Here is an 11,686-nt window from a genome sequence, read left to right on the forward strand (position 1 = left end):
AAGAGTGTGTCTGGCAAGGGTGAGGATAGTCTGGTTCCTAGGCGGAGGATCAAGATACCTAGGCGGGTAAAGTGGTGGGAGTTGATCTAGGCCTTGGGAAGTTTCAGTTCGACTTCGACAATGAGGAGGATATCACGGAAGTTCTTCAAATGGAACCTTTCCATTTTGATTGCTGGATGGTGTCGATGGTGCGATGGACGCCAACAGTCGATTCTGCTTATCCTTCTGGCCTGACTTTCTGGGTTCGTGTGTTGGGAGTTCCCTTCCAATTTTGGGCTGAACCAACTTTTCGAAGCATTGGTGCAGAGTTGGGAAGTGTCATAGCGGTTGACATTGATGGAGGAAGGGTACATGTGACGGTGAATGGGTTTCTCCCTCTTTGCTTTGAAACGGTGATAGAGTTTTACAATGGCCAGGAAACTATTGTTACTCTGCGTTTTGAGAGACTTCACAGTTTCTGTAAGAAGTGTCACAGTCTCTGCCACGATGTTGATCACTGTCCATTATAGCATTCTTCAAGGATTACCTCTGGTCAGCTTTTCGGTCATCCTATCCCCATGGAGGAGGATGTATCTAGATCCTTTCAAAGCTATAGAGGAGCTGTCACAAGTGACATATCAAAAGGCAAAGGAAAGGACATGGACAACAAAGGGGTTGATAGAACCAAAGGGAAGGGGAAGGAAGTGAACAACAAAGGAACGTCAAATAATAAGGAGAACCAGAGGTTGTTTAAGGGGAAACAAGCTTTGGGTATCAATTTCGGGTCTGATGGTGAGTCAGGTGAACCCTCTGCTAAACCCCGGTGGTACAACAACTATGCACAGTTTAATGAGCATCGTTATATGATCCAAACTGCTGCCACTATTGTTGCCTCTTCAACGGAGGTTCAGGGTGATGACCTGGAACAAGGTCAAATCATGGGAGCCGAGGATCAAGGAGCCAGGCCTACTTCTACTGGTGGAGTCCCTCCGCTCAAGAGAGTCCGCCGACCTCTTTTCCAAGAATCTGGAACGGTACTGAATGCTGAACATGGAGATGTTGAAGGTCCTGGTACGGAGGTTAACTTGACAGCCTCAAGTTCTGCTGATTTGGGTCCTAAACTGGTGGAGCATTCCGAAGGAAAGATTTAGAGTGATCTCACGGTTCAGTCTGAGGCTGGACAGGGACTTACTCCGATGGCTCAGGAGGTTCAAACCATCATCGGGACAGCTTCTGGGGCAATTGAGGACCCGCTAATGGATCAGGTTGGGGATACAACTTTTATTTCAGAGGTAGCCGATCCCAATCTCACGCTTGACAGAGATTTGGAAGTTTCTTTGGCTGATCCTTCTTTAGATGCTGGTTCGACCTCTACGGCTGTAGGAGCGGATGAAGCTGATATGGGTGAAGCTGATACGGGGGGAGATCCTATGGATATTTCGGTCACCGCTGATGCTATGGCAGTTTCGGAACCACAGCTGGATAAGGTTCGTAAGGCTAAGCCGCCTTTGGCTTTTAGAGGAGCAGCCTCCAAGAAGCTGAATGTGTATTTGCGCACAACTCCAAGAAAACGCCCTGCACCTAAGACTACTGATGTAGCTGGGGAGGGTACTGTCCCGAGGAACCAGGAGCAGGAGAAGGGACCAGCTGGTGGTTCAAAGCCGCCTAAACCAATATCAGAAAAATGAAGATTTTGAGCTGGAATTGTCAAGGGTTAGGGAATAAAGTAACTATTGGTTATCTTAGGGATTTATGGGGGAAACATCGGCCTGATTTTCTATTTCTTTCTAAAACTAGACAATCTTTTTCTGTTTTAGAACCTTTTGTTGTTCATTTTGGTTATTCACATTTAAAAACGGTTGAACATGTTGGTTATAGTGGTGGTCTTGCACTTTTTTATAATAATAATAATAATAATAATGTTTCCATTTTATTTGAGTCCAATCGAATTATTGATGTGGAAGATACTTACAAAGGCAAAACAATTTATCTCTCCTTTATTTATGGTGATCCGGTTCAAAAGAACCGGGAAATAGTTTGGGAACGATTAACAAGAATCAGTTTGAATAGAGATGCTCCATGGTTTTAATTGGAGACTTTAATGAATTAAAAGGCAATAATGAGAAACGAGGTGGTACTCTGTGCCATGCCTCTTCTTTTGTACCTTTTAATATAATGATTCGACACTGTGGCTTACTTGAGTTTCCTGCTCTTGGAGATAGTCTCTCCTGGAGAGGGTGGCAGAATAAGAAGCCGATAGGGTGTCGCTTAGATCGGGCCTTGGCGAATGAGGAGTGGCATGATTTGTTTAAAGATTCCTTTACGAACTATTTACCGATGATTTCATCGGATCATAAACCCTTGTTAGCAGTTATTGAGGATAAAAGTCGACGAAGTCGGGGTGGTTTTCGATTTGATAGGCGGTGGTTGGATAAGGAGGGTTTCTTTGATGCGATTGCTGAGGGATGGGAGGACTCGACGGGGGCCAGAACCTCTTCCTCTCTGGTAGACAAAATCACCAAATGTTGTCGTGCTATCTCTCGGTGGAGGAAAGAGCAATTACCTTTTGGGCGGGAGACAACTGAGGATATCAAGGCCAAATTAGCGCTAGCCCAGGAAGATGATGTAACCTCGGTTGATGAACTGGCGGAGCTTACTTGGCGCCTAAGGGAGGCCTATAGGGATGAGCAGGTGTATTGGTACTAGAAAAGCAGAAGTCGGTGGATGCGCTTTGGTGACCAGAACACCGGTTATTTTCATGCTCAAACAAAGCAAAGACGTGTTCGAAACCGGATTGTTGGTCTCCATGGTCAGCATGGTATTTGGATGACGGAAGAGAGGGATATCCAACATATTTCGGTCTCCTATTTTCAGGATCTTTTTACATCCTTGGAACCTACAGATTTTGCGGAAATGTTAGATGAGGTTCAACCCTCTATTTCGATGGAAACAAATGAATTCTTAACTCGAGAGGTTACAGAACTTGAGGTTAAACAGGCACTTTTCATGATGCATCCGGACAAGGCTCCAGGTCCAGATGGGATGATTGTTCTTTTCTACCAAAAGGCATGGGCTACGGTTAAAGCAGATCTCGTGTTTTCGGTCAATTCTTTCCTGAGAAATGGGGATTTTGATAGGAGGCTTAATGTGACAAATATATGTCTTATCCCAAAGGTGGACAAGCCAACACGGATGACGGAGTTACGGTCTATTAGTCTATGCAACGTTGGTTATAAAATTATATCAAAGGTTCTGTGCCAGCGACTCCGCACTGTTTTACCATCTCTCGTCTCAGAGACATAATCGGCATTTGTAGAGGGTCTCCTAATTTCAGATAATATATTGATTGCTCAAGAAATGTTTCACGACCTACGAACAAACCCCTCTTGTAAGGGAAAGTTCATGGCTATTAAAACGGATATGAGTAAGGCCTACGACCGGGTCGAATGGTCTTTCGTCGAACATTTACTCAGGCAGTTTGGTTTTTGTGAGATGTGGATAACATGGATTATGTGTTGTGTCAAGTCGGTTCAATACAAGGTTTTACTTAATGGGCAAGCCTATGGGTCTATTACTCCCTCTAGGGGTCTGCGCCAAGGAGACCCTTTGTCCCCTTATCTCTTTATTCTTTGTACGGAGGTACTTATTGCACACTTTCAGAAAGGAGAACAATTGAAACTCCTTGCGGGTATCAAGGTTTCGACCGCTAGTCCTGCTATCTCACACCTCTTATTTGCGGATGATAGTCTCTCTTTCTGTCGGGCCACAAAGGAGCAATGTGAAGTGGTTTTAGGGATCCTCAAAAGGTATGAACGGGTTTCGGGCCAACAGATCAATTTCCAGAAGTCTTCGGTCCAGTTTGGCCACACAGTGGATTTTGGGATTAGGGAAGAATTAAAAGGGGTTATGGGGATCACAAATTTGGATGGCATGGGTTCTTATTTAGGTATCCCAGAAAGCCTGGGTGGGGCAAACACAAATTTTTTCTCATTTGTCCAAGACAAATTGCAAGCCCGAGCAAGTGGGTGGCCGGCTAGGCTTTTGTCAAAAGGGGCAAAGGAGATAATGATTAAGTCTATTGCTACGGCTGTCCCTACTTTCGTGATGTCCTGCTTCCGTTTACCTAAGACGGTTACGCGGAAGTTAACTAGTGCGATTTCTAATTGTTGGTGGAGGTTAATCGGGACAATCACGAGGGCTCCATTGGGTGTCATGGGATAAACTATGTAGTGGCAAGGAAGTCGGGGGTTTAGGCTTCCGATGTTTGGATGATTATAATACTGCTCTGCTAGCAAAGCAGCTCTAGCGTTTCATTACGGTACCAGAATCGCTTTTTGCACGAGTTTTTAAAGGACGATATTGTCGGCATTCTGATCCCTTGGATCCAATTAAATCTTACTCGCCGTCCTACGGGTGGAGGAGTATAGTTTCTGCTCGCTTTCTGGTGAACAAAGGACTTATTACACGAGTAGGATCTGGGGTTTCCATCTTTGTATGGACTGACTCTTGGATCCCTGCTCAATCCCCGAGACCAGCATTGAGCACAGGATCGCCTTCTGATCCTCTGCTTCGAGTTGCAAATTTCTTTGAGTGGAGTTCTAATTCCTGGGATATGGCTCAGCTTACGGCTACGTTTGTACCGGAAGATGTTGCTATAATTTCTGCCTTACCTTTGCGGCAACCGGATAAGCCGGATTTGCCGGGATGGCATTTTACCAATTGCGGTAACTATTCAGTTAAATCAGGATATCACTGTCCCTGTCCTCAACGGATGGCCTCCTCTGGGTCGAACGTTTTTGGGCTGGATATTACTCCTGTTCAGGCCTTCGTGTGGAAAATTAGGTGCCCACCGAAACTTCGTCATCTCATGTGGCAAGTTCTTTTGGGTTGTGTGGCGATTATAGCTAAACTACGAAAACGTGGGATGAGTTGTGATACCACGTGTGGTCTTTGTGGTTTTCCGGAGGAGACAGTTAATCATACCCTCTTTGAATGTCCACCTGTTAGACAGGTTTGGGCTATGTCGCAGTTCCCGACAGCCTTGGGTGTTTTTCCATCGCCTTCAATTTTCACAAACATGGATTTTCTATTTTGGAGATTCACAAATATTCCGACACATGAATTTTTTCCATGGATCCTATGGTATATATGGAAAGCGCGTAATGATAAACTCTTCAGTAATTTGGATTCCAACCCCCTAGCGATCCTGCGGCTAGCGGAGGATGAGGCAAAAGCATGGGCTTTGGCTCAAACAGAGGACATAGTGGTCCCATCGACTATCCCTATTGCGGTTGTTCCCCAGGGAAGCAGGGGTTTCAGGGTTCCTAGTTCTTTGGCGAGTTACATTTGTTTTGTAGATGGTTCCTGGAAAGCAACAGACCGTTATGCAGGAAGAGGGTGGTTCTACACGTCCCCCTATGGTGACGTCCCCACTATGGGAGCTCCCAATCTTTGTCGTAGTCTGACCCCTCTTCATACTGAGATTGAGGCCCTTGTCTGGGCCATGTGATGTATGATTGGAGCGGATAACCAATCTGTTGTTTTTCTCACTGACTACTCCGACGTAGTGAGGATGGTGTCTTCGCCCTCCGAGTGGCCAGCTTTTACACCGTATTTGGAGGACATCCAGGCGGATAAGTAGGAGTTTGCCTTCTTCTCATTAGTCTACGTCCCGCGCTCACAGAATGGTAAAACGGATAATCTTGCGCGTCGCGTTCGCACAGTTCCGCATTTAATTACCTATGTTAACAATGTTCCTTCGTATTAGCTTGTTTGAGCCAATCTTGTATCCTTTGTTGTCAAAAAAAAAAAAAAAAATCAAACTCGTAATTTTATGCCATATATGTAGGTGTGTATGAAAGAATAATTTTCGAACAAAATAATAAAATTATACTATAAAAAACAACTTCAAAATGTAGCTAAAAAATAGAAATATACTCTAATATATAATTAAGATAATCTAAGAAATAAGTAGAATCTCTATAAATTAATACTCGATAAATTAATAAATTTATTCGGTTCCAGGTGAGAACTACTGTAATTTTGGACATAATTCGATAATATAATAAGATAATAATTTTTTGAAAATCGTTTGTAAATATATTGTCTTATTAATAATATAAATTAATAATTATATAAAATTATCTAAATATACAATAATAATTAGTTAACAAAAGTCTAATAAATTTATCCTTTATGCAAAAAAAAAAAAACAGTTTAATAGAAAACAAACAAAATGAAAAATCACACATCCGAAAAAATTGAAATAATGAAATCATGCACCGTCCGATACACTCAACCGCCGTCTCCGCCGCAGATACCATTCTCGAGAAACTCAAAACACTCAACAACGTCAAGCAACTCCACGCCCATATCCTCCGTACAGTAAACGACCACAACCTCAACTCCACTCTCTTCAACCTCTGTATCTCTTCTTCCTCTATCAGTCTCAGCTACGCTCTCTCACTCTTCTCCTCTTCTATTACCCCTCCTCCGGAATCACTAGAGTTCAATCCCTTTCTCCGGGATCTCTCTCGTTCCAATGAACCCAGAGCGACGATTCTGTTCTACCAGAGGATTAGACATGGTGGTGGTCGTCTTGATCAGTTTAGTTTCCCTCCGGTTCTCAAAGCGGCTTCTAAAGTCTCGGCCTTTTTCGAAGGTATGGAGATTCACGGCGTTGCGTTCAAGATTGCGACTTTGTCTGACCCGTTTGTAGAGACTTGTCTTATGGATATGTATGCGACTTGCGGTAGAATTAACTGCGCGCGTAAAGTGTTCGACGAAATGTCTCATAGAGATGTTGTTACTTGGAATACTATGATTGAGAGGTTAGGTTCATAAACAGAGTGCAATGTAGTTTCTTATCTTCTCTAAAGTTTTAAACTTCAAGCTTGTTTGTAGGTATTGCCGATGCGGTCGTTTAGATGAAGCCTTTAAGCTTTTTGAGGAGATGAAGTGTTCTAATGTGTTGCCAGATGAGATGATTCTATGTAACATTGTCTCGGCTTGTTGTCGTACTGGGAATATGAGCTATAACAGAGCGATTTACGATTTTTTGGTAGAGAATGATGTTAGGATGGATACTCATTTGTTGACTGCTCTTGTTACTATGTATGCTGGAGCAGGCTGTATGGATATGGCAAGGGAGTTTTTTGAGAAGTTGTCAGTGAGAACTTTGTTTGTTTCGACTGCCATGGTTTCTGGGTATTCAAAAGCTGGGAGACTTGACGATGCCCGGGTTATATTTGACCAAACGGAAGAGAAAGACTTGGTGTGTTGGACCACAATGATTTCAGCTTATGCTGAAAGTGATCATCCTCAAGAAGCTTTAAGAGTTTTTGAGGAAATGCGTCACTGTGGGATAGAACCTGATGTGATTACCATGTTCAGTGTTATATCAGCTTGTGCGAGCCTTGGTACTCTGGATAACGCGAAATGGGTTCATTGTTACACGCATCTTAACGGGTTCAAGTCAGAGTTGTCGATAAATAATGCTCTCATTAACATGTATTCAAAATGTGGAAGTTTGGATGGAGCAAGAGACGTGTTTGGGAAGATGCCAACGAGGAATGTAGTGTCGTGGAGTTCTATAATCAATGCCTATTCTATGCATGGAAAAGCCAATGATGCGCTTATCTCATTCGCCCGGATGAGGCAGGAAAATGTCGTGCCCAATGATGTTACTTTTGTAGGAGTTCTCTACGGTTGTAGCCACTCGGGACTAGTTGAAGAAGGTAAAAAGATCTTTGCATCAATGACTGATGAATACAATATTACTCCAAAACTTGAGCATTATGGATGTATGGTGGATCTCTTTGGTCGAGCTAATCGCTTACAGGAAGCTGTTGAGGTTATAGAATCAATGCCAATGGCGCCTAATGTAGTCATATGGGGATCATTGATGTCAGCTTGTAGAGTCCATGGGGAGCTTGAGTTAGGTGAATTTGCAGCCAAACACATCCTCGAGTTGGAGCCTGATCATGACGGGGCTCTTGTATTAATGTCCAATATATACGCTAGAGAACAGAGATGGGGCGATGTAAGGAAAATAAGACGTGTTATGGAGGAAAAGAATGTGTTCAAGGAGAAAGGTCTTAGTCGGATTGATCTAAACGGGATATCACACGAGTTTCTCATTGGTGATAAGAGGCATAAGCAATCAGATGAGATTTATGCAACGCTAGACGATGTTGTAAGTAAACTCAAGTTGGCCGGTTATGTTCCACACTCTGGTAGCGTTTTGGTGAATGACGAAGAGGAAGAAAAGAGGGATTTGGTTCTATGGCAATAGCTAAAAGCTCACACTCTGCTGTGGGTCTAGATGAATAAGGAAGAAGAAAAAGAGAATCTCGTGTGGTGTAATTAGGATAGTAAAGAATCTGAGGGTCTGTGAGGATTGTCACACGTTCTTCAAGCTCGGCTCCAAAGTGTATGAACGAGAGATCATAGTGAGAGATCGAACTAGGTTTCCACCATTATAAAGACGGTCTATGTTCTTGCAGAGATTACTGGTGAGTAGTTTCTATTTTATAGTTATGTACATACTAAATAATCTAAGATTCTTATGTTCCATTCAAAATTATTTTAGATTAGCACAAAAGTTATGTTTACTAGTGGTGTTTCATATCATGAAACTTTAACCTTTGTAAAAGTTAGAGCGCCAAAGTTTCTTCTACTGTGATCATTCTTAAGTAAACAATTTAGGGTTCCAAACAATTATCTCCAAAGATTACTTATTCAATCTTTTATCATATTTTACATTAGCCAACTCTAAAAGAAGATAATGAGAAAAAGATGAGTACACATGTACAATTACGTGGTATTAGATCTACCGGACTTCTTGGACGTCTTCGGCGACAACTCACCGGACCTCCTCCGAAGCATCTGTCTCATGCCGTCGGCCACAAGTTCTGCCGGGTTGGCGTTAAACTTGCCACAAAACGACACGTGAGCATTCACAGCTTCCTCCACCGTCGTCGTCTTCGGACTACGGCTGAATTCGTCACTCACCGCCTCGGAGCAAAGCCCACAAAGCCATTTCCCGGCGAAGCTAGCTTTGACTTTACTAATGTAGTGTTGTGTACAATCTTCCGTTAAGCCGCAACATTCACACGTCACCGATTCAATCTCCATTATTGAACCAATCTATAGCTCCAAATCTGAAAGAAAAATATATTCACAGTTTTCAGAATTTATGATTCTCTCTATGGAATGCTTTCGTGGATATATATGAGAATGTTGAACACAAAAGCTAAATGTTATAAGTTATATACACGTAATAATACACATGTTGCATGGTGGGGTTTTTATGTTGGCTCTAGACTTGGAACAATAAATAATATATATTCTAGAGAAATTGAGAAGTAGAGCAAATGCATTATTTACACCTTGCAAATACATTATTAGTATTAGTAATCGAGAAAAAGAAGTACATTGTCATAAAATCAAAACATAAAATTATTTCTAATGACCCTAGCTAGCTAGAGCTTTTTCAACTAACGCATGCACCACATAATTCCTCGATCTCAAGGTGGGGGCAGATAGAAGGATAAACTCAATCCGAACTTTGAAAGCAATATACGATTTCAATAGCAAAGAAATCGTAGGTCGTGACTTTTGATATGATATGTTTTTAGATGTGTTTAGTCCACGTTTATGAAAGTATTTATTGCAGGATACCAATGTGTGTGTTGATAAATAAAGAGATTTGATATAAACAAAACTAAGGGAGGGCAAGAAGTCGCAATAATTGGCTCCATGTTCTAAGGGACATAGGATTGTGATTTGTGGAAATGGAGACAAAGGTGGTCTTGTTCAAGGGGTCCCCTTCTACCATTATTTGATGATCTTCATTTCATGCACATATCTATTAATTAATAACTGGTACTATATAACTTATAAATATAACCTACAAATTCATTATGATACAAAAAATGCATTCAATAGAAATTTATGGCTGTTCTGCAAAACCAGCTTATATATATATGGATGGCCGAAAGATGCAATCATATCGCGCACATAGATAGGTTCTAATAAGTTGGACTGGTTTTGTAGAGTTTGCTGAATCTTCTTTTTTTTCTTGTCAATCACACATTTTAAAATAAGAGAATCACTAGTTAGAGTAATAAAAAGTAGGTATTAGTTAATTTCGATTATCATTTTTGCTTTGACTTCTCTAGACATTTGTTTGAGTCTTGCTAGAAAGTGTCTTCCAGGTTTCAGCCATATATAAATTGCATGTCTACAATTTCCACATCATACATTCGTTCTTTCTATTGGTAGCATTATTGGATTATCACTATACACTAATGTATAATAAAAGAAAATATACCAAGACGAATAGACGATTTACAAAATTTTTTAGAAAGACGACAATTCCCTTCATAAAATTACCGGCAACATTTGTTTTTGTTTTTGATAGAGACAACACTCTGCGAAAAAGATTAGAGTGAGACATTAACATTTACGGTAGCGGACAAAGCTTTATATTTAGAAGTGGTGACTAAAATAGCAACAATACATGTGTTACTGACTGAGATAACAATTTGTACTCATACAATGCATGTGTTTGTGTAATAGCAATCGTACTCCCTCTAGATTTTAAGTGATGTTTCAGACTAATATACATATATAAAAAAAAAATTATTACAGCCTATCGCGCGCTCATAACTTTGTATCTTAATATCAAAACACCAACCAAAGAACTAGTCAATTATATTTTGAAGAAAATTAAGGAAGATAAGTAATACGTTTTGTATTAAAACATATATGTGGGGGTTATTGGTTTGAAATTTGAATAGAGTTTTAAAGAATTTAAATGTTACGTAGAATCTCTTGTTATTAGATTAAAATTTTGTTAAACTCTGTTAAAGTTTAATATTATTAGTTTGTGATTTGTAAAAAGTCATTTAAAATCTTATAAATTTGGATTGTTGGATTCAGACTTTTATAAAGTTTTGTGTTATTTAATTAAAACAAAAGAATCTAGAATTGTTAATGAATTCAATTATTATAATATTGGTTCATAGTTTTAGACACTTTATTTATAAAATAAAGTTATGGAAAGTATCACAAAATATATGAATTTTTTGGATTACTTTATAAGATTTTAGAAAAATAATCAACAAAACTCTCTAGCAATTTTTAACAATCTTTCACTTATTCACTTTTAATGATTTTGTTGAACTCTTCAAAAATCTTTATAAAGTAGAATCCAATAAAACCAAGTAAAACATTCATTTTGACCAAGTTTAATATCAAATGGAGGGAATATGCGTTATATTTGTTTTCTTATATACAACAGGCCAAAATCAAATAAATCATATAAACCAAGAAACCAAGTAAATAAATGTATAACACGACATATCTATTGAACGAGTTGGTTATATTATATCAAAAACAACGCATCTATAAACTCATCAATACAATAAAACTTTGATGTTTCACAGAATATACCTCAGCTTTTGTATTGAAGGAGAGACTGACACATCATTTAAAATGAATATCCAATCAAATTAAAAGAATTAATACAGCTAAGCACAATATTTTGGTGACTCACAATATTAGCAATAGGTCGTATCTGGATGTTTCCCTCAAATCTTGATGTCTCCGTCATGCGAAATGTGATCCCGTCACGCGAAATGCGATCCCGTCACGGTGGTTCTTCTTCTTCTTGTCTCCCTCAAATCTCGATGTCTCCGTAGTC

The 11,686-nt window shown here is 40.2% G+C and overlaps 2 protein-coding genes across 3 annotated transcripts; one reads left to right on the forward strand and one right to left on the reverse strand.

Moving 5' to 3' along the window:
- On the forward strand, positions 6,224–8,873 carry LOC104718933 (pentatricopeptide repeat-containing protein At4g14820-like). 2 transcript variants are annotated; one of them, XR_002033596.1, is made up of 3 exons: positions 6,224–6,809; positions 6,883–8,492; positions 8,746–8,873. XR_002033596.1 is itself a non-coding variant. In XM_019230594.1 (2 exons), the coding sequence occupies exons 1-2, from the start codon at positions 6,256–6,258 to the stop codon at positions 8,270–8,272; spliced, it is 1,944 nt and encodes a 647-aa protein (XP_019086139.1). In that variant the 5' UTR covers positions 6,224–6,255; the 3' UTR covers positions 8,273–8,627. The 2 variants fall into 2 exon arrangements, 1 of the variants encoding a protein (XP_019086139.1); XM_019230594.1 differs by lacking the exon at positions 8,746–8,873 and having other exon boundaries at positions 6,883–8,627.
- LOC104718932 lies at positions 8,685–9,320 on the reverse strand. Its single transcript, XM_010436759.2, has one exon. It carries the CDS (start codon positions 9,112–9,114, stop codon positions 8,794–8,796), a length of 321 nt encoding a protein of 106 aa, XP_010435061.1. The 5' UTR covers positions 9,115–9,320; the 3' UTR covers positions 8,685–8,793.

Source organism: Camelina sativa, chromosome 10 (genome assembly GCF_000633955.1).
Source record: "Camelina sativa cultivar DH55 chromosome 10, Cs, whole genome shotgun sequence".
Classification (NCBI taxonomy): domain Eukaryota; kingdom Viridiplantae; phylum Streptophyta; class Magnoliopsida; order Brassicales; family Brassicaceae; genus Camelina; species Camelina sativa.

Bases quoted from the DNA above. Each gene is read 5' to 3' on its own strand.
- LOC104718933 (XM_019230594.1), top strand. From the start codon at position 6,256: ATGCACCGTCCGATACACTCAACCGCCGTCTCCGCCGCAGATACCATT. The intron at 6,810-6,882 runs GTTAGGTTCATA...GCTTGTTTGTAG, and splicing joins TGGAATACTATGATTGAGAG to GTATTGCCGATGCGGTCGTT.
- LOC104718932 (XM_010436759.2), bottom strand. From the start codon at position 9,114: ATGGAGATTGAATCGGTGACGTGTGAATGTTGCGGCTTAACGGAAGAT.